Source organism: Sebastes fasciatus, chromosome 1, assembly GCF_043250625.1.
Source record: "Sebastes fasciatus isolate fSebFas1 chromosome 1, fSebFas1.pri, whole genome shotgun sequence".
Classification (NCBI taxonomy): domain Eukaryota; kingdom Metazoa; phylum Chordata; class Actinopteri; order Perciformes; family Sebastidae; genus Sebastes; species Sebastes fasciatus.
The window spans coordinates 22,687,494-22,707,406 of record NC_133795.1 but is presented as its reverse complement, the minus strand read 5'-3'; the positions used below and the strand labels follow the sequence as shown (position 1 = coordinate 22,707,406).

At 42.4% G+C, this 19,913-nt stretch overlaps 2 protein-coding genes across 8 annotated transcripts in view; one reads left to right on the top strand and one right to left on the bottom strand.

Annotated features, from left to right (window-relative positions):
• The window catches only part of ip6k1 (inositol hexakisphosphate kinase 1), a 40,909-nt gene extending 39,083 nt beyond the window's left edge, over window positions 1-1,826 (bottom strand). For 3 of the 4 annotated variants that reach the window (XR_012594260.1, XM_074637807.1, XM_074637827.1), the window contains exon 1: window positions 1,530-1,826. The gene's annotated coding sequence lies outside the window, so the exon portion shown is untranslated. Of the gene's footprint in view, window positions 1-1,310; window positions 1,490-1,529 lie in introns of those variants that run through there. The other variant, XM_074637819.1, reaches the window with a different exon arrangement.
• Window positions 1,827-3,638: 1,812 nt separating this feature from the next.
• On the top strand, window positions 3,639-19,230 carry ccdc66 (coiled-coil domain containing 66). 4 transcript variants are annotated; one of them, XM_074637692.1, is made up of 21 exons: window positions 3,641-3,851; window positions 6,344-6,402; window positions 6,992-7,014; window positions 7,166-7,417; window positions 7,511-7,769; window positions 7,860-7,974; window positions 9,328-9,422; window positions 10,156-10,211; window positions 10,696-10,788; window positions 11,032-11,166; window positions 12,427-12,668; window positions 13,111-13,195; window positions 13,284-13,442; window positions 13,597-13,669; window positions 13,759-13,836; window positions 14,520-14,772; window positions 15,110-15,332; window positions 15,532-15,584; window positions 15,998-16,179; window positions 16,572-16,699; window positions 16,889-19,230. In XM_074637692.1, exons 1-21 carry the CDS (start codon window positions 3,841-3,843, stop codon window positions 16,988-16,990), a joined length of 2,676 nt encoding a protein of 891 aa, XP_074493793.1. In that variant the 5' UTR covers window positions 3,641-3,840; the 3' UTR covers window positions 16,991-19,230. The 4 variants fall into 4 exon arrangements, with proteins under 4 accessions (XP_074493782.1, XP_074493766.1, XP_074493773.1 ...); XM_074637681.1 differs by having other exon boundaries at window positions 3,639-3,851; window positions 7,169-7,417; window positions 7,511-7,974; XM_074637665.1 differs by having other exon boundaries at window positions 3,639-3,851; window positions 7,511-7,974.
• The last annotated feature ends 683 nt before the right edge of the window (window positions 19,231-19,913 follow it).

The window sequence follows — 19,913 nt, the reverse complement described above, 5'->3', positions numbered from 1 at the left end:
CATCACCCCCCAGTAGTCCACCTGAATCCATGTCACAACCTCCTCCATTAATTATATTTACACCAAGCTAGCTTCAAGCTAATGAAACTTTTAAAAGACTAACCTTGATTCTAGCATTGCATACAGGCACAAAAAAAACAATAAAATATCACATCCTCTGTAAAGCCTCCAGTGACTCCTGCTGTGACAGTCTGACACTAAATCTGTAAAACCAGAGAGAGGTACCTAACTGATGAATGAGCTGTTTATTTACGAACATTATGGTGATTGTAGAGCAGCATGATAAGGCAGCCCTGTTATCAGTTGTATGACAACACATAGCAGCATGGTCATCATCACACCCAGTGCAGCAGATGATAACTAATTAAACCAAATAAAAGCCATCAAACCTCCACTGTCACCATGTCATGCAGTAATAACAACAATCCAGTACTGCTAACCTGTAACAACACATTACCCCCCAGTAGTCCATCTGAATCCATGGCACAACCTCCTCCATTAATTATATGTACACCGAGCTAGCTTCAAGCTAATGAAACTTTTATAAAGACCAACCTTGATAACGACACCAGCCCAGCTTCCACTGTTAACCTCCAGTCATTATAGATATTAAATCAATATCCTCCTCACAAATACTAACCATACACTTCCACGCAACACACACAATCACACACTTGTTTTATATATAATATATATAATATATTTACTGTATTGTTGTTATTACATATATCTTGTCCTAATTGTTTTGTTATCACTATTATGTAGTCATAATATTTCTTTATATTATTTGTCTCTAGGTGGAGGCTTCAGATAAGCCCAGTGGTTTTTTTGCCTCTTCCTGCACTGTATATTATTTATTTATTGTTATGTTTTATAGTCTCAAATTGTGCAAAACAAATAAACAAAACAATAAAAAAAGCCCAAATGTCCCAGTGATTTGCCCATCAGATTATTTCTTTATATTAATCTTGTCTCTAGGTGGAGGCATCAGATAAACCCAGTGGGTTTTTTACCTCTTCCTGCACTTTATATTATTCATTTATTTATTTTTTGTTATGTTATTTAGTCTTAAATTGTGCAAAACAAACAAATAAACAAATAAGCCTGTTATACCGTTATCCAGCTGTTACCTGGTAGTGTGTCTGTGTGTCTAGCTGCCACATATAACCCGGTAATAGCCTGTTTAGGTAGCATGTTAGTTAGCTGTTAGCTGTCACACTGGCCAGCCTCTTGACCTTAGCCTTAGCTAGCTAGCTAAGTCAGCTTGACTCATCTTAAATCAGCTTATAGTATAAAGTAAAACTTCACACCGTGTCGTGTCATCTGGCTTCATACCGTCCTCTTCTCCTTCAACCACGCTGATGTGAAACACGGCCGTTACTTCGACACTAACAGCCGTTTAAAGTAGCCTCTAGCATGCTAACTGCTAAGCTAACTATGCTAACATGACGGTTTGACGTTACGCAGTCTCTCTCTCTCTCTCTCTCTCCGGTTAGAGGCGACCGAGCTGTCACAGTAACGGACTTTACCTTCAGGATCGCCCGGTGGACACTGAGCTAGCTGCTGACTCCGCGGAGGTCACACGGTGGTTGTGCTTCAGATGACCGGAGAGGTTTAATGGATGTCGGTTCCTCCGGGTATCCAAACTCATTAACGGCGGAAAACAGACATCCAGCAGGCTAACGTCATTACAGAGAAGAGAAGCTAACGCAGCCTGTTGGGTTCTTACAGTTCATCTGCATGACGGCGCTGCGGGGGCGACACCTATAGGCTGCTGCTGGTACTGCTGCTAGTGCTTCTACTGCTGCTTCTACAGGCTGCTGCTGGTACTACTAGTGGTTCTACTGCTGCTGCTGGTACTGCTAGTGGTTCTACTGCTGCTGGTCCTTCAGGCTGCTGCTTCTACTGGGTCCTCCTCCTCCTCCTTCTTCTCCTCCTCCTCCTCCTCCTCCTTCTTCTTCTCCTCCTCCTTCTTCTCCTCCTCCTCCTTCTTCTTCTCCTCCTCCTTCTTCTCCTCCTCCTCCTCCTCCTCCTCCTTCTCCTTCTCCTCTTCCTCCTCCTCCTCATCCTCCCCCTCCTCCTTCTCTTTCTTATTATACTAATAATGTAGTAGTACTTTTAGTGATGTATAATAAATACAAGTATTTATTGTGATAAATTGTTCCTTCCACAGTGTTACATTACTGCTGCACAGTGCATCAATTAGAGTATTTAAAGTAATTAATTAGTAAATAATTACCCATTACCAACTAATGGCAATTACTATCCCTTTCATGTTATAAAAAGATTAGCACCAAAAAAACTTCTACTACTCAATTAGTGAATACTAGACCACCCCTACAACTATTTTGTCATACTTCTTTATAATTCATAATTCTAAGCAATTACCATACCATGAAAATAACCACAAAACGCACGTTGAAATTACTAACAGGAGTTGCCAAAGTCTGACATTTTTAAATAGGGGCTTTAAATCATTGATAGACAATTATTTTTAATCTCTTGACTTCTTTATATTTTAAACACATGACCATGAGGGTAGACTGGGGTAAAATTAAGGGTTTCATGAGCTACACTAGGTTAGAACAATATGGCATGTTCTTTTTTTTTTTTTATTATATTTTTATTGATACTCTGCAACAAACATATATAACTTAATTTACAGATCCTGTATACATACACCACCCAACCATGTCTGTCTAAAGTCCTGTATTTTAAGATTTGTTATACACATAAAAACAAACATTGAAAACAACAGTATGAACAGATAGGGAGTGATTTTTTCATTATCATACAATCATAGATTTGTAAAAATAAAATCTGGCCTGTGGGTTGTTACATAGTTGACCCAGTTGTCCCAGCGTGACACAAATAATTCCAGTTTATGGTTAACATATGCTGTTATCCTCTACATTTTGTAAATGTCCATTGTGATGTCCATCCATGTAGGCTCTCCTGTGATAACCACTTCCTCGTAAGAGCCTTTTTACCAGCTACCAGCAATATATTTAATAAATGTTTGTCTCTTTTCAACCATTCTTGAGGCATAAGTCCAAAAAATAAAGACTTGCACTCCATGGGAACATGACATCTGAAAATATCTTGTAAGGCATCATGAATCTCCCTCCAATAATCTTGAATGACAGGACAATCCCAAAAAACGTGGTAATGATATGCATTCAGATTTTCACAATTTCTCCAGCAAGCTTAGGAACAATATGGCATTTTCAATCAAAAAGTAGCCAACATATTTTGCATTTATTCATTTATATTGTTTTGGACTGCTCACAGTATAGTTTTGTCATAGGTTGCCTTCAGTGGCCTTTCTGACAAGGCAGTTACCAGGCAAATACAGTATACTGTAGTGGGGTAGGCATACTGTGTAAAATAATTAATAGTTAATATGGTGATAAAGTCAGAGTATGTAAGTATTTTAACTGCCGTGATCGTAAAGTAAGAACCTGTAAGTAGTATTAAGTAGTAACGTAAGTAGCCTAATCGGTATATTTTGGCTCATTGGTTTTATGATTTCAAATAAATTCCCAGGCACAATAAACGCAACATCGTCCAACGTCAACGTCCAAATGAAGGCGTCTGATTGGCTGTTCATTTTACAGTAAAGACGAGTCAGCCAATCGGTGAAGCCGTTGTTGGTCGTCGTCAGCAACCAACGTACACAATGTAACAACCAGGAAGTGGCGTGTGACTGACAGACCAGAGCTGGAAGAGAAGCGCCTTTATATTAAAACCTAAGTTATTTACGAGCCTTTCTGTTTCCGTCTCGTCTTCATAAGGTTGTTGGTAACCGTGCTGCTATCTCGGTAGATATTTTCTGCCGGCATGAATCTCGGGTGAGTCTGTTTCTCATATTAGCAGCAGCTAGCAGCTAACCAGGCTAACCAGGCTAACCAGGCTAACGAGGCTAACCAGGCTAACCAGGCTAACGTGCTGCCTGAATGTGTCGCAGTGGGATTATTGTTTATGAAGCTACAGCTTCAGACCAAACTGTGAAAACACCGCAACATTAGTGCAGATAATATGCTGTGCTTCAGCCTTTAACCCACAGAACTTGCAGTTATTGTCATTATATATATCACTGAACATTACAATATATTTATATAGTTTATTCAATATACACTAATTGTGTGAAAGTATTTATGAAAATATGTACCTCATAAAATTATTAAAGTAATATAAATATGAAGTCTTTAGTGTATGTAGCTATATTAGTGTTTGTAATAAACATTATATAAATACAAGTAAATAAATAAACATGTATGAAAAAATATAAATTACTGTCAATGTGATATATATAATATAAGAGATAAGATAAGATATTCCTTTATTAGCCCCGCAGTGGGGGAATGTGCAGTGTACAGCAGCAAGGGGGATAGTGCAAAAAACAACAAGATGCATCAGCTAACACAGTAAAAAAGAGTAACAAAATATGAACCATTTAAATAGAAGGAAGTATAAAATAGGAGCAGTATATATAGTATTGACAATAAACAGACTATTAACAAAATTGCACAAGTGGAAAATGATATTGCACAGTGAGAATTAAATTAAATTCCACCTGAAAATATTGCACGGTATGAATTACACCTGAGTAGTAATAATGATAATGATATTGCACAGTCATTATACAGCTTAGTGCAGTTATTGTCAATTTTAGTGTGTAAGTGGTCTACTGGGAGCAGTGCTGGTTGTGGAGTCTGTTAAAGAACAAGTCCTGCATTTAAAGCGGTGAAAGAGGTGCTAAAGAGGTGGGAAACAGGAGAGTTAGATTATTCATTTATTCATTTTCTAAATTAAATCAAATAAATGAAATAAGACACAAACTGTATAGTTTTGCATAATATATATATATCACTGTACATTACAATATATGTTATATAGTATATTCAATATACACTAATTGTGTGGAAATATTTGTGCAAATATATACCTGCAAAAATAATTAAAGTAATACAGAACTTATTTTGCTGTTGTCAACAAGAGATGAAGGCAGAAATCAGTCAAACAACAACAATGAGCTTCTGTTCCTGAAAACAAGAAAGACAATTACAAGGAACCCTGAGTCAGAGTTAAATGTTTCCTTTCAAGTAAAAATACAAACAGACATAATAGAATAGACCTCTTTATTGTCCAGTCATGTGGAAATTTGTTTTTGGCTTATCACAGACATGCATACACTTCAGCAAAAACTTCCTCAGCTATGGGTTAGAATACATGAGATAAAGACAATAAATAGGTGGGCCAAACTGTTAGGGTGAGTGCTAAAGTATTAACAATGAATGCATAAGACATCATAAAAGCAGCAGCAGTCACCACTATTTAATAAAGCCATTTATTTAGTGAGATGACAGAGGATGGAATAAAAGATGTCATTGCTGTGGGTACCCTATATCATCTTCCTGTCATGTCAAGCAGTCAACAAGCACTGTGAAGAGTGTGTAAGACATATACAGAATGAACAGTATGAACATGTGCAGCATTTACAGTATGCAGTGCAGGTATAAGTATAAAATATATAGTTATATTAAATACAGAATAAACAGCTGGATGTATGATACGAATACAGTGTATACACTATAGATCAGATATGTACAGTATTAGACAGTTGTATAAATATGAATACTCTATAGGTCAGTATATACAGTATGGACAGTAGAAAGTAATTATACTTTGTGCAGCAGTTAGGCAGTATTGAATGAGTGTGAGCCAGCAGCCAGTGAGGCAGAGACAGTGCGTTTACCCATTGTGTGGGGTTTTGCTGTGCTGCACCGTTTGGTGCTATGTAATGTTATTACCTGGCAACGTGATACGGTGTGTACTGTTCTGTCTCAATATCTCAATGTCACAAAGACAAAGTCTACAAACTCTATTAAGGCCAAAGGCAGCCAAGTATGTATCTTTCACCCAAATGACTGAGAACCACACACAAAAGATGATTGTGTGATTTTTCTGGAATGACACAGTTTGGTTGGACAGGTGCTTCGAAGGAAAGTACAATTTGAATAAAAATAACAAAACTCCCACACACCGTCTTGCTTATTGCAGGAATATTTATTCATTTACAGCGTTTTTGTCATATATCTGATGAAGGTGGAACAGGTCAGTTACAGGACACTCTTACTAACTCAGCAATAACTCACAGACCTGTCTGTTCAGTTTAGTTCATCAGTCTCCACAAGAGGAACATATTTTACCAGCAAGACAGCATTAAAATATAACAGAAGACAGTTGAAAACAGTACAAGAGCTTGTAATTTACATACAATAAAATGTTCAGTCTGCTGCTAACTACTTTTATGTTATTGTATTTTTCTTTTTGCGAACAGGGACGGCCTGCTGTTTGAACTTGAAAATGGAAAACCCAAGTTGATTTTTCTCAGTCATGGTGAGACCTTTCTGCTTTCATATTTTGTTTTTGCCTCTCTTTTCCAAAATTCTCTCACTTATTTGCTTTTATTAGGTCATTACTTTGCATAAATGATAAGTTGATCAGTTAGTTAAATAACAGAAAATTAATAGTTGACATTTAACAACCTTTCAGCATATTGTAATTCAAGTGAATTACTCTTTCTCAAAGAGAGAAAACTAGACTTCTGCACCTCCTCATGGCTCTGTTTTCAGGCTTTAAAAAATCTAGCCTGTGACGGGAGACTTTGACCAATCACAGGTCATTTCAGAGAGAGAGCGTTCCTATTGGCTGTTCATTCAACTCCGATCGAATGGTCAAACTAGGCAGCGCTGATCAAATATTAATATATATTCTGTTACTGTAATAGGTTGTTTTCCTCCTGGTCTGTGAAATCTTGCAGGTGCCATTAGGAGCACCGGAGGACACAGAGGCACATGATTTTTTTCAGATTACCTGTCTCATGCACTACTGTCAGGATATAGTGAACGTTTTATAAAAATAACTTATTTTTAATCATATTTGCTCCAATCTGCCTACTCCAACTTTATTATATTTTGTTTTGCAGGTGTTGAGAAGAATCCAGCAAAGGTAGGAATCATCCTTACAGCCTTACACATAAAAGCACCGGGATGTCGACATACTTTTGGCCACATATTGCAGGTTCATGTTTATAATCGACGATATTGCTGATAAAAAAACTAAAGCTTTCCTGGTCTGATTTAATTTAACTTGATCCCAGCAGCTGTCCCTCAGGCCTAGAGCGGCTAACATCCTGAGCTCCAGGCAGCCGTCCTGTGTGGAGGATTTGCAGGGAGAGGAGCGTCCAGCCCGGCTGCAGGCGGGGAGGCACAGAGAAACCAAGAGTAAGGCAGGAGGAGCAGCCGCCTCCTTCACTTCCAACACCAACACCACCGGGGGGAAGACCACCACTCTGACATCATCCAAGACACATGAGCATCACAAAGAGGGCAACGTCAAAGTTGTGGCCAAGGTAGGTGTCATGCTGTGTCACATTTCTCTGCTTCACTCTCCTGACAGCATATTTATCTGCTCTCCCTCTCTGTGTGTGTGTGTGTGTGTAAAGGTGAAGTCAGACAGACACAAACACAGCACTACTGTTGGATCCCTGAGAGCCAATGGGAAAACAGCACAGCCTCAGAATAGAGGGACACGAGCCGGTGGAAAGGTGGGACTAAAAGACACGTTGGCCAGTGGGGATGCAGGACCGAAGGACAGCGTGGTGTGTCTGACCAGTGAGCAGCTACAGCAGATCCTCCACACGGTCCAGACCAATGGCCAACACCCAGCAGACGACCACAGGACCCAGGGTAGTGGTAGTGATGGTAATATTAACAATGACCGTGGCTACAGACGTATCATCGCTTCCCTCCTTATCAATATAATGTACAACGTCATGTCTTTTTCTCTGTTAGGAAATCAGACAGACTCAAAATCTGGCTTCTCAATGAATGGAGGAGGAGGAGGAGAGATGGAGGAAGACAGAGGAGGAGGAACTGATGCAACTGGACCACAAAATAAAGACAACAGGTGAGGAGCTCGCATTAACAGGCTTTTGTGCACCTTTTTTCACCTGCCCAAATCACACAAAACTACCCAAGCTAATGTAACAATGCCAGGTTAAAACTCCTACCCGCAGCACGCTGAGCTCAAACAGCCCATAAACAGTCTAACCAGAAACTAACTAAACTCCCCCGTAGTCTTCAGGTGTTACTTGTGGTGGGTATTTACACACCTAAGACCACAAGCCTGGTAAAGCAACCACAAACTGGCGACCCACCTGCAACTTTGGATGTGCCCCCAAGATAACTGCTCTGACCAGTTACATCACCACACTGTCAAAACTCCCCAACTCAAAGAACTCAGTGCCACAAAATCACCAGCACACAGCCTGGCGAGTGGCAACACAAACATACACCCCTCAAACTAACCAGTACAGCTGCTCACATTAACACAAACAGAAAAACAGCTTACTTACCACACTTGTCCATATCTCCCAAACAGCCTGATCGCACACCTCATTCATTTACAAAACAAGGTGCACCTGCCTACTAGGCTACAACTGATCTGATCAAGCCATCTACAACCAGCAGAACCAACTGCACTACACAGCTCTAAACTCTCTAGAGTAAAGATATGCAGATCATATGAAACTAGAAAAGAAGGAGGCTTGATACGCTCCAAACTTGCGCTAAATTTTGGCGAGGAAAAACTGGAATTGCCATTTTAAAAGGGGTCCCTTGACCTCTGACCTCAAGATATACAAATGAGTTCTATGGGTACCCACAAGTCTCCCCTTTACAGACATGCACACTTTATGATAAGCACATGCAGTTTGGGGAAAGTCATAGTCAAGTCAGCACACTGACACACTGACAGCTGTTGTTGCCTGTTGGGCTTCAGTTTGCCATGTTATGATTTGAGCATATTTTCTATGCTAAATGCAGTACCTGTGAGGGTTTCTGGACAATATTTGTCATTGTTTTGTTTTGTTAATTGACTTCTAATAATAAATATATACATACATTTGCATAGAGCAGCATATTTGTCCACTCCCGTGTTGATAAGAGTATTCAATACTTGTCAAATCTCCCTTTTTCAGATACATTTTGAACAGATAAAAAATGTGCGATTAATTTGATATTAAATATTTTAATCATTTGACAGCCCTGCTCTTCAGCAAACAAAAATGACAAGAAATAGTCTGAGAGTTTGATGGTTAGGAGATATTTAGTTACACAATTTACCCATTCAGTTCTACTGTTCAAGACACTATTAGTGCAGGTCAGGTCCATTATGCTCCCATAGTGTGCTGATGTGTTTTTAGAAATGTGTATTTCTAAAAATGGTGGTTAAAAGCAGGATGTCGCTGCTGCTGTTTAGGTTGTCTGGATGTCCATTCAGCTGGCTGGAGGAGCGACAGTCAGACAGCAGAGCGGCCATCGGCGCCAAGAAGGCTCAGTGGAGGAGAGAACTAGGTATATACACACACACACACACACACACACACACACACACACACACACACACACACACACACACACACACACACACACACACACACACACACACACACACAAACAAGCCTTTTTAAAACTGCAGTTTTGGTTTTACTACACAAAAATCAATCATTCATCATTTCCTGCCACAGTTAAACCAGGTTTGGTTATTTCACATTAGAGATTTCAGTTTTTCTCTCTGCCCTTCCCACTGGTTTAAAGTGGGTGGTGCTTAGTGAGAAAAAGACGATGTCATATATTTGCATGCACCAATCAGAATCAAGCAACATTTGAATAAGAATCTGATGACGGTTGGTGGGTTGTGTAGTCCATGTATGTACAAAGAGAACTGGATACAGCGTTGGAGGCGGGACCATGTTCATTCCTATATTTAGTATCTTCCGCATTCGTTGGACAGAGTTTGAAAAGCATCTTTAAGAGAAACACTTTGAGGACACTTTGATTTGAAGCCCAGTTTCCAAACCCTCACCAAGGCATGCTTAAAAAGTCATAAAGATAATCCATACCACAACCTAAACACAAGCCTTATTCTAAATGCATAATCCCCCACAAATATCTCCACTCTCTGTGGTGAGGAAGGAGTCACAACTAGATACAATTGATGTCACAAAGTTATAGTTGAATGCAGCATTTTATTAAAGTAATTCTGACCTATTAAATGACTTTTTACTTGTGTGTGTGTGTTTGTTAGATGAGCAACTGGCACTGAAGCAGCAGCAGCAGCGTTCGGCTCCTGGCAGACTCCAGGTACAGCAGATATTTCACCTTTTTGTCTCTCTAGAGTTTCAATTTGTTGGTTGTTTTCGTGACTGTGGGAAAAAGATGACTGCAGCTTTGTTTACACCCAAGAACAGCAAACTGTTTTTTTTATATATATTTTTTTTATATATATTTTATTATATTATATTTTATTATATATTGAAATATGGCTCCATCTCACTGTTCAGGCAAATTTAGTACAAAATGTCAGAATAAAGAAAGAAAAATTAAATTTGTATTAGGTGTTCCCCTAAATTTGGTTGTAAGAAATGGTTAAAATTTTGTAGTATTAATCAATGTTGTGCAAATAACGTATATAATGTTGGTAATATTTCATCCTGTTATCTGAAGTCAAAAAAACATACACAAAGAAATGTTCTTTTTCCTCATAGAGGCATTTTTCATGTATGTGATAACAATAGTGCAACATTTCTGGAGGGTGTGTATAATATGTTACATATATGTGTTTCAGGCTGAGGAGGACACATTGAGTGTGTTCTCAGTTCAGACCTCCGTCAGCCACAGAGATCAGCCTGCAGCCATCAGATCGAGCCTCAGACTCGGGGTAAATCTGACCTGTGCACTAAAAGTCTTTGTCACACTGAGCAGCATATCTGCACACTGCAGCTTTCCCTCATTTTGTTTGATTCTTAAACCATCTCATGAAAAGACCCAAACCAACAATGAATTGATCTACTAACAAATATTATCTGTGTATCCAAAGTCTGATGTATTGTATTCCTCGGTGCCATAGAGCTATTAAAACCACATGTTCCTTCAAAAATCCTGAAGTGTGTTGTCTGTGTAGGAGGTCACCCCGATGGAGGAGGTGCTGAGTGTCGAGAGGAAAGAGGAGCAGAGGAGACGCTGGTTGGAGGAGCTGGACCGGCAGAAAGAGGAGACGAGTGAACGCAGGAGACGAGAGAAAGTGCTGCAGAACCAGGTACAGTAGAGACTCACCAGACAGGTAGAGTAGAAGAGACACAGTAGACACCGGACAGGTACAGTAGAGACTCACCAGACAGGTAGAGTAGTAGACACACAGTAGACACCAGACAGGTAGAGTAGAGACACAATAGACACCAGACAGGTAGAGTAGAGACTCACCAGACAGGTACAGTAGAGACACAGTAGACACCAGACAGGTAGAGTAGAGACACAGTAGACACCAGGCAGGTAGAGAAGAGACACGGTAGACACCAGACAGGTAGAGACACAGTAGACACCAGACAGGTAGAGTAGACACAGTAGACACCAGACAGGTAGAGTAGAGACACAGTAGACACCAGACAGGTAGAGACACAGTAGATACCAGACAGGTAGAGTAGAGACATAGTAAAGACCAGACAGGTAGAGTAGAGACACAGTAGATACCAGACAGGTAGAGTAGAGACACAGTAGATACCAGGCAGGTAGAGTAGAGACACAGTAGACACCAGGCAGGTAGAGAAGAGACACGGTAGACACCAGACAGGTAGAGTAGAGACACAGTAGATACCAGACAGGCAGAGTAGAGACACAGTAGACACCAGACAAGTAGAGTAGAGACACAGTAGACACCAGACAGGTAGAGTAGAGACACAGTAGACACCAGGCAGGTAGAGAAGAGACACGGTAGACACCAGACAGGTAGAGACACAGTAGACACCAGACAGGTAGAGTAGACACAGTAGATACCAGACAGGTAGAGTAGAGACACAGTAGACACCAGACAGGTAGAGTAGAGACACAGTAGACACCAGACAAGTAGAGTAGAGACACAGTAGACACCAGACAGGTAGAGTAGAGACACAGTAGACACCAGACAGGTAGAGTAGAGACACAGTAGACACCAGACAAGTAGAGTAGAGACACAGTAGACACCAGACAGGTAGAGTAGAGACACAGTAGACACCAGACAGGTAGAGTAGAGACACAGTAGACACCAGACAAGTAGAGTAGAGACACAGTAGACACCAGACAGGTAGAGTAGACACACAGTAGACACCAGGCAGGTAGAGTGGAGACACAGTAGATACCAGACAGATACAGTAGAGACATACAGATACAGTGGACAGGAGAAGGGGAACAAACCGCCAACCTTGTGATTAAAGGACGACCCGCTCTTCTTCTTGAGCCACAGCTGCTCGTACAGCCTTAGAAACATGTTACTGTTTTACTGTGTTGCATGTTCATGACTTACTTTTTGAACGTGTCTCTGCAGACGGAGGACCACGAGCTCTGGGACGCACACTTTGACTCTCTGCAGAGACGGCCTCCTGTGCAGACTGCAACTCCATCAGCTGCATCAGCTCCACCACCAGCCCCGTCAAATGGCTCTGAGCGAGGGGCGTGGGAGCCCTCGTCCAGCCTGTCCCTGGTCTGGGATGCCATGAGCAGCTGTGGAGCAGAGAGTGTAGGGGGGGCCAGCATAGATACCACCATCGGATACCCGTCCAGAGCCAGGTAGGAGGGAGGGATGAAAGATGAGAGGTACAGTGGATCGAGGAGTGTATGAGTGGCTCTAGGAAAAAAATATTTTGAACAGTTTATGGATATGTGTCTGTAAAATCAAACTCTGTTGATGACATTTGAGTCACTAGTTGGACTAACTTTCGTAAAGGGTGCAAAATGACTTGTTTAGGACTTGGATTTGACCTGGGACTTGTTGGACTTGACTTCGGACCTGATTTTGGATTTCCAAGACTTGAGATTTACGACGTCACCATTCTAATCCCGCCTACAAAGCTCTGATTGGCTCAGTTGCAACCAGACACATCACATCACTCGACTGTATTTGAGTTGCCGAACAAGATGTGGGCAGTGAATCAGAGGTCTGGAACCAGGCTCGCTCCAGATGTATATGAGTAAATGTTTAGTCTTCTTTGTTCTCCTGTGTTTCATCCAGCCATCTGAGGACCATGACCGCCCTGCTGGACCCCGCCCAGATAGAAGAGAGAGAGAGGAGGAGGCTGAAACAGCTGGAGCAGCAGGTAGGAGGAGGAGGTGGAGAGGAACACAGCGAGGTTTTGTTACTTAGCTTCCTAAATATTTGACTGTCTCTCCTGTCTCCTCCCCCAGCGAGCGATCGAGGCCCAAATGGAGGAGCGTCGGCAGCAGAGGGAGCGAGAGGAGGCGAGGAGGAGAAAGGAGGAGGAGGAAGAAGAGAGGAGGGTGGCGCATGAGAGGGAGATGCTGGAGAGAATGCACAAGCTGGACACACAGAGGGAGAGGCAGAAGGTATGGGGACAAACGGTGCACGATTCTTCCCCAGGGTCATTTTGTCCACACCGAAAACACATTACCATTTTCTGTTGAGGGCACAAACTAATTAGCTGTGTTTTGCTGTTGTTGCAGTTGTATAAGTGTCTGACTTCTGTGTATGTGTGTGCAGTCGAGCCACCAGGCAGAGCAGCCAAAGACAGACCAAGATGCTGGAGGACATCAGGAGACGCTGGAGCCCAGCGGTAAGCAGAGCTTCTGCAGTACTACTGCAATGTTACTGCAGTATAGATCCAAACAATTGACCACTCTAACTGTTTGTGTGTGCATTCAGCAGTTACCAGGCAGGGCGAGTGTTTGGAGGAGGTCAATTGTTCAGCCTCCCCGTACAAAGACACTGCTGTACAGACAGGTAACTGAACTATTACTACTACTACTGTTCCTGCTAATACCAGTACTATTGCCACCGCTACTGTTCCTGCTGCTAGTACAACTACGTTACAACTTACGTTCTTTGGTACTGCTTCTGCATCAGCTTTTTATCTTTATGTGGAGCATAAAAATGACAAATAAAGGAATCTGAATTACAATATGCTGAAAGGTTATTATGGAATTTTTGCCCAATGATGCCAAAAAATGTTGCTTACTGAAGCTTTAACTTTACTGTCACACAGACTCTGACCATGACTAGGCAGGTTCACGTCATTTTGCAAAAGCCGTCTTTTTTCCTTGAACATACTGAAATGTCAAGTCTGTGTCTCAGAGAGAGATGTGGTATTATTTGATGGCTTAATGTGGATGTTTAAAATCCTTACAAAGCTTATCTTGTGTGTGTGTGTGTGTGTGTGTGTGTGTGTGTGTGTGTGTGTGTGTGTGTGTGTGTGTGTGTGTGTGTGTGTGTGTGTGTGTGTGTGTGTGTGTGTGTGTGTGTGTGTGTGTGTGTGTGTGTGTGTGTGTGTGTGTGTGTGTGTGTGTGTGTGTGTGTGTGTGTGTGTGTGTGTGTGTGTGTGTGTGTGTGTGTGTGTGTGTGTGTGTGTGTGTGTGTGTGTGTGTGTGTGTGTGTGTGTGTGTGTGTGTGTGTGTGTGTGTGTGTGGAAGCAGCTCCCTCTCTACCGCTCAGAGTTCACACTTCTGACGTCTCTGCACAGTACCAGCCCCCTCCTTCTCTGTCTGCTGCTCCTCCAAACAGCAGGAACCGCGCAGTGAGAACAGGCAAGGAGAACATCTGTCTGCCAGGAGGAGGAGGAGGAGGAGGAGGAGGAGGTGGAGGAGGAGACCCATATGAGGCGTTTGCCAGGACAGATAGGAGCAAGAGAGATAAGAGGAGGCCGGAGTGGAACACACAGAGGTAGTCAACAGATTGAAGCTACAGCTGAATACAACAGACAGACAGGAGCCTCCTGAATATTGTTTCATAAGTGTTATGTGACCTGTAATGGTCTGAGCTTGTGTTTTATCATATAGAAGGTCTACAAGCAAATATAGTTCCTTATTCAACCATCTAAAGCTTAAAATGACCAATTTAGAAATCCAAATGATCTCCCTCGACCTCTATATTGTCCACAAGACCACACAAAGTCAAACAGCCCAGTCAGTATTTACTCCGAACCCCCTGTACCCATACCCTGTTCCTCCAGCAGTATTTACTCTGACCCCCCCCCTGTATTCGTACCCTGTTCCTCCAGGCCCAGCCGTCGGTTCGTTCCAGCCTCGGAGCGTTACCCGGCCCCTCTGCAGAGGAACAGACAGGAGAATCGACAGAGGAGGCAGGCTGAGCTCCTCGCTCTGCAGGAGAGGACCTGTCTGTCCAGGACCGACCCTCCTCCTCCTCCTCCTCCTCCTCATCAGCACCAGGAGCCTCGTCTCTGCCTCAACCCCACACAGACCAGAACCAGTCCCACCAGGAAGGTAGGAGACTACCTGACAGCTGTTCACACTGTAGACCTTCATACTGAACTCTGAAAAGCTCCTAATTTCAGTTAATCTAAAACTTAACCACGCTCTTGAGGTCGATAATTTTGATTCACAAACCTTTGTTACTTCCCTACGGCAAACCAACTTCCTGACAAACATTGAGTAGTTTTTCCTCTGACTGTTATTGTTCCAGGTGGAGGGTGTTTCCAGAGGACACAGCATCTCAGCAGCCATCAACACTGAAAGGTGAGCAGCTCTGACAGCAGTTGTCTTACTGTTTAACCCCCAACCCCAAAAAGAGCATTTGATATTATGCTTCACTCATTTTGAAAATAATCAAGCATCCTTCTATGTTAATTAACTGTGTTGAACCAGGTTTTCGTTACATTAGGTCGGCCTACACAGCAGTTTTATAACAAGCTATTTAAAATAAATCTATGCAGCAGAGCGAGAGGTGAAACAAAGGAGGAAGAACGAGCTGTTGTAACTCTGCAGGCAGTGATCTGTGGAAAGTCATGAAGAATAAGCACATTTTTTAATAAAAAAAAACAAAAAACCTGTCCAGTCAGCAGCTCCTTTAATCTGGATGAAGTGGTTTTATGTTTAGTGAGCCGACTCCTCTGTTCTGATGTCTTGTGTTGTGTCGTTGTGTCCTCCAGGGGGCTCTCTCCTCCCGTCCCTGCTGTCCGAGACAGAATTCAGAGTCAGCAGGCACCACCCTCCTCCATAGCTCCACCTCCTCCTCCGGTCCAGGAGTTCATTCCTTATGTCCGGACTCATGAAGTCTTCAACCTGGATCCACTGGAGCCTGCTGACACCCCCCCACCACACACACACACAGGTTAGAGAAACACTCACAGACAGAATGATTCAATTCTCTGACGGGAGCGATACATTTCACTGATAATACTTTAGTAAAACTTTTTTTAAAGGATTGTTAATTGTAATGAAGTTTTTTTCCATTGTCCTGATCTACGTTTTCTACCACTGCAAATAAAGGCAAAAGTGGTCTGTGTCGTGAAGTAAAAAGTGGACACATATACAGTCATACAGAGCTGAAACAATTAGTTGATTAATTGATTAGTCGATCGACAGAAAATGTTCCTGAATTACAGTGAACCTTTTACATGGAAAAAAAGGTAGACGCTGCAACAGAGGAGGGATTCCTCTTCCAGAACTTGCAATAGTCAGACGTGTATATACTGTAAGTAAACTCTACTTTCTCCTTGTCAGAAGCTCCTCCGCAGAGCTCAGCATCTCCTCCTGCTCCCTCACATCGACTCCTCCCCCCTGAACTGCTTCGTAACACTCAAACTCAACGACAGCAGGAGATCCTGAGAGGTCTGGCCCAGCTACGGCAGGTAACACACACAGACAATGATGACATCACTGTGTGACATCATCAGGGCTATTTATCTCAAGACTTGACAAAGCTCCTCCAGAGCCACAGAAGACATTATACAACTATTTTCCTTAAACCAGATCATAAACAGGATGTGCATGTAAACACAAGTAGAGATGTAAAAACCAGTGTCTGTGTGTGTTTTCAGGGCTTATTACAGAAGCAGAGAGAGTTGGAGACGGATCTGAATCCTCTACTGAAGCGCCACGACAACGAACACCGGCCGCCCTCGGCAACGCACCGCAAGTGACCTCTGACCCCTGCTCCGTGTGTTCTTGAGTCAGGATGAAGAAGCGACACAACAGTGTTTGAACCAGCTGTCATGGAGAACATTTAACAGGAACGGGAGCTCTCTCAGTCGTCCAACACTTGGAGACTGGATGTTCAATGTACGGCAATGTGGAGTTTACTTAGATTTTGGGGAGTTTTCAAAGTAAAGCTGATCGTATCAGAGTGAATTTGACAGATAAGGCCCAGACACACAAAGCCGACATCAGAGAACTAGTGGCGATGAAGGCAGACTGTTGCCTCGCCTCACGTCAACTTTGTCAAGTTGCATTTGAACACAACGCAAAGACTACAGCCGACGACCAGTTAGCACGTACCTTCTGCGCCTGCGTGAGAGGAAATAACTCTCCACACCAGCAGCAAAGAGTACAGAAGCACAGTCTGTCACTGTGTTGTTCAACACAGGCCATTTCAGTAGAATATGACAATAGAATAGAAAACAATTGTGTTTTACTTTTGTACGGCACTTTTTAGGCGGACATTTTACTGGCGTCGCTTTCTGTCCAAAATTGATTTTCACTTCTTGGCAATATACGTTCTTTGCCAGCAGGCGGCGGTAGTCTGTATTCATCATTCAAAAAGGGAAACCAGAAGACCCAGGACTGCGGATATACAAGGTACATGAAACAAAGTAGCGTTTGTCAACCATTTTCAAAAAGAAAACTTAAAAAATGAGAAGAGCCTTCTGTGTGTGTCGTCTTGACTTTACTCGTTGGCTTGCTTTCCTCACTTCCGTTTCTCTTCTCGCGCACTGATTCGTTTAAGCTGAACAGCCAATCACAGTGATTTCTCCCACCGACGAGCTCTGCCGCTCCAAGAAGCTGAATCGCCCGAAAAACCTCCAACACAGGCAGACTAGAGCCAATGGTGCGGGACACACCGAAAAAAAACTAGGCCGACAGACGCTGATCTACGGCCCCAAACTGTCCAACGGCCGACCGTCGGCTTGTCGTGTCAGGGCTCCTGATTTGGGGCGGTATGTCCCTCCTGTCCTGGATATCAAGAGGCAGAAGTGATTGTTTTATTTTTCCTGGCAGCAGCTCAGTAAATCCAGCAACACAAGACTATTTCCCAAATCTTAGAATGCACTTTGCAATTCTGGTATTTTCACTGGAGAAAACGGCATCTTCAGACTGAGCACAAAGTGTGTTGTGTGCGCAAATGTTGCGGTCCGTGTTTATTTACCACAAACAGCCAATGCACCGTCAATACACACATTAGCTGCAGAGAGTCACTGCAAAAGAACAGAGAATGAATCTCATGTTGGTTTGAATTAGTTTGAACTTGATTTTCTTCTTTTTTTTAAGTGACATCCTTATGTTGCACCAAGAGCAAAGCTAATTTTCGCCACGCTTTACTCACGTGAGTTGGACCGCCAGGATCATTTGTGTTCATTCGCGTCACTCGCGTTAGCTGTGACAGAGTTGAGAATAGGCTTGTCTCCATAGATACCAACAACCTTTCTTTCCGCCATTTCCACCATCAACCATGGAAGAAATAACCACTGGTGCTGCTTTGTACAAGTTGTGGAAGTCCCAGATATGTCGGAAAACCAAACGTTGTCGTGTCTGGGTTCATAACATCACCCGGTGGCGAGCTGTATTCACATACAGCCTTTGCACTGACTGTATGTATTACACCACACCTGATGTTAAAATCTAGAAACATGTCTGAATTTCTTTTTAAATATTGAAATATTTAAGTGAAATGTGAGTTGCTGGTTCAACATGAGAACTTGACGGAGCTTTTAACTTTCACTACAAACACCTCAGTATTTGTAGTGAGTTCTACCTCACATCAACACCTTGATACCACCAATGCTCCTCTGAAACTAAAACGCTGCTCATGGTTTTGTTCATTCATAAGACAAACATGTTGTGTCACTAACTGAATTTATGTGGGTTTTAGTAACATTTAATGTGAAGATTGTATTTAAAAATGCTGTTTGTTTTAATGCACTTTCCATAAGAATGACACTATACCAACAGGTATTGAGTTTGACCTGTTTTTTTGGAGCATCCTTCCTGCAGAGGAGCACAGCACTTATTTATATCATGAATGAAGGATGGATCATTTTTTTGTTTCTTCAGCTTCCTGCTGGCCGAGGAGCTCTATGTGTCTTTATGCTTCTGTGTTGTGGGATTGTTCTAGTTTTATTGTATTTTTGATTAATTGCAAATGTAATAAATAATGTAAAGTGTACTGGGAACTTTTACATCTCTTACAACTGCACTTCAGCTTTATATATGTATATATACACTGCTCAAAAAAATGAACACGTAAATCACACATCAGAACTTGAACGAATTATTCAAGTTGAGAATCTTGACTGATATACATTGTATAATTTGTTGAGAACAAAATGACGTAACAACGGTCAATGGAAACCAAAATCATCAACCCATCGAGGGCTGGATTAAAAAATTATACCGAAAATCAAAGTAAACATTTTAAATCACAGGCTTAAATCAACTTGCGTGAATTTCATCACGGCAACTCATGTGACTCAGTAGTGTGTATGACCCCCGCGTGCCTGTATGCACTCCCTACAAAGTCTGGGCATGCTCCTGATGAGCCGTCGGATGGTGTCCTGGGGGATCACCTCCCAGACATTGATCAGGGCATCAGTGAGCTCCTGGACAGGCTGTGGCGTTACTTGAGGGCCAGTCAATGGCATCAATGCCTTCGTCATCCAGGAACTGCCTACACACTCCGGCCACATGTGGCCGGGCATTGTCCTGCACCAGGAGGAACCCAGGCCCTGGTAAGAGAACAGGGCGCCAATGGACCTGCCAATTCTGTACTGTACAATTCTGACCTGCCAATTCTGGTGTTCTCTGGCGAATGCCAATGGAGCTGCACGGTGCTGGGCTGTGAGCACAGTT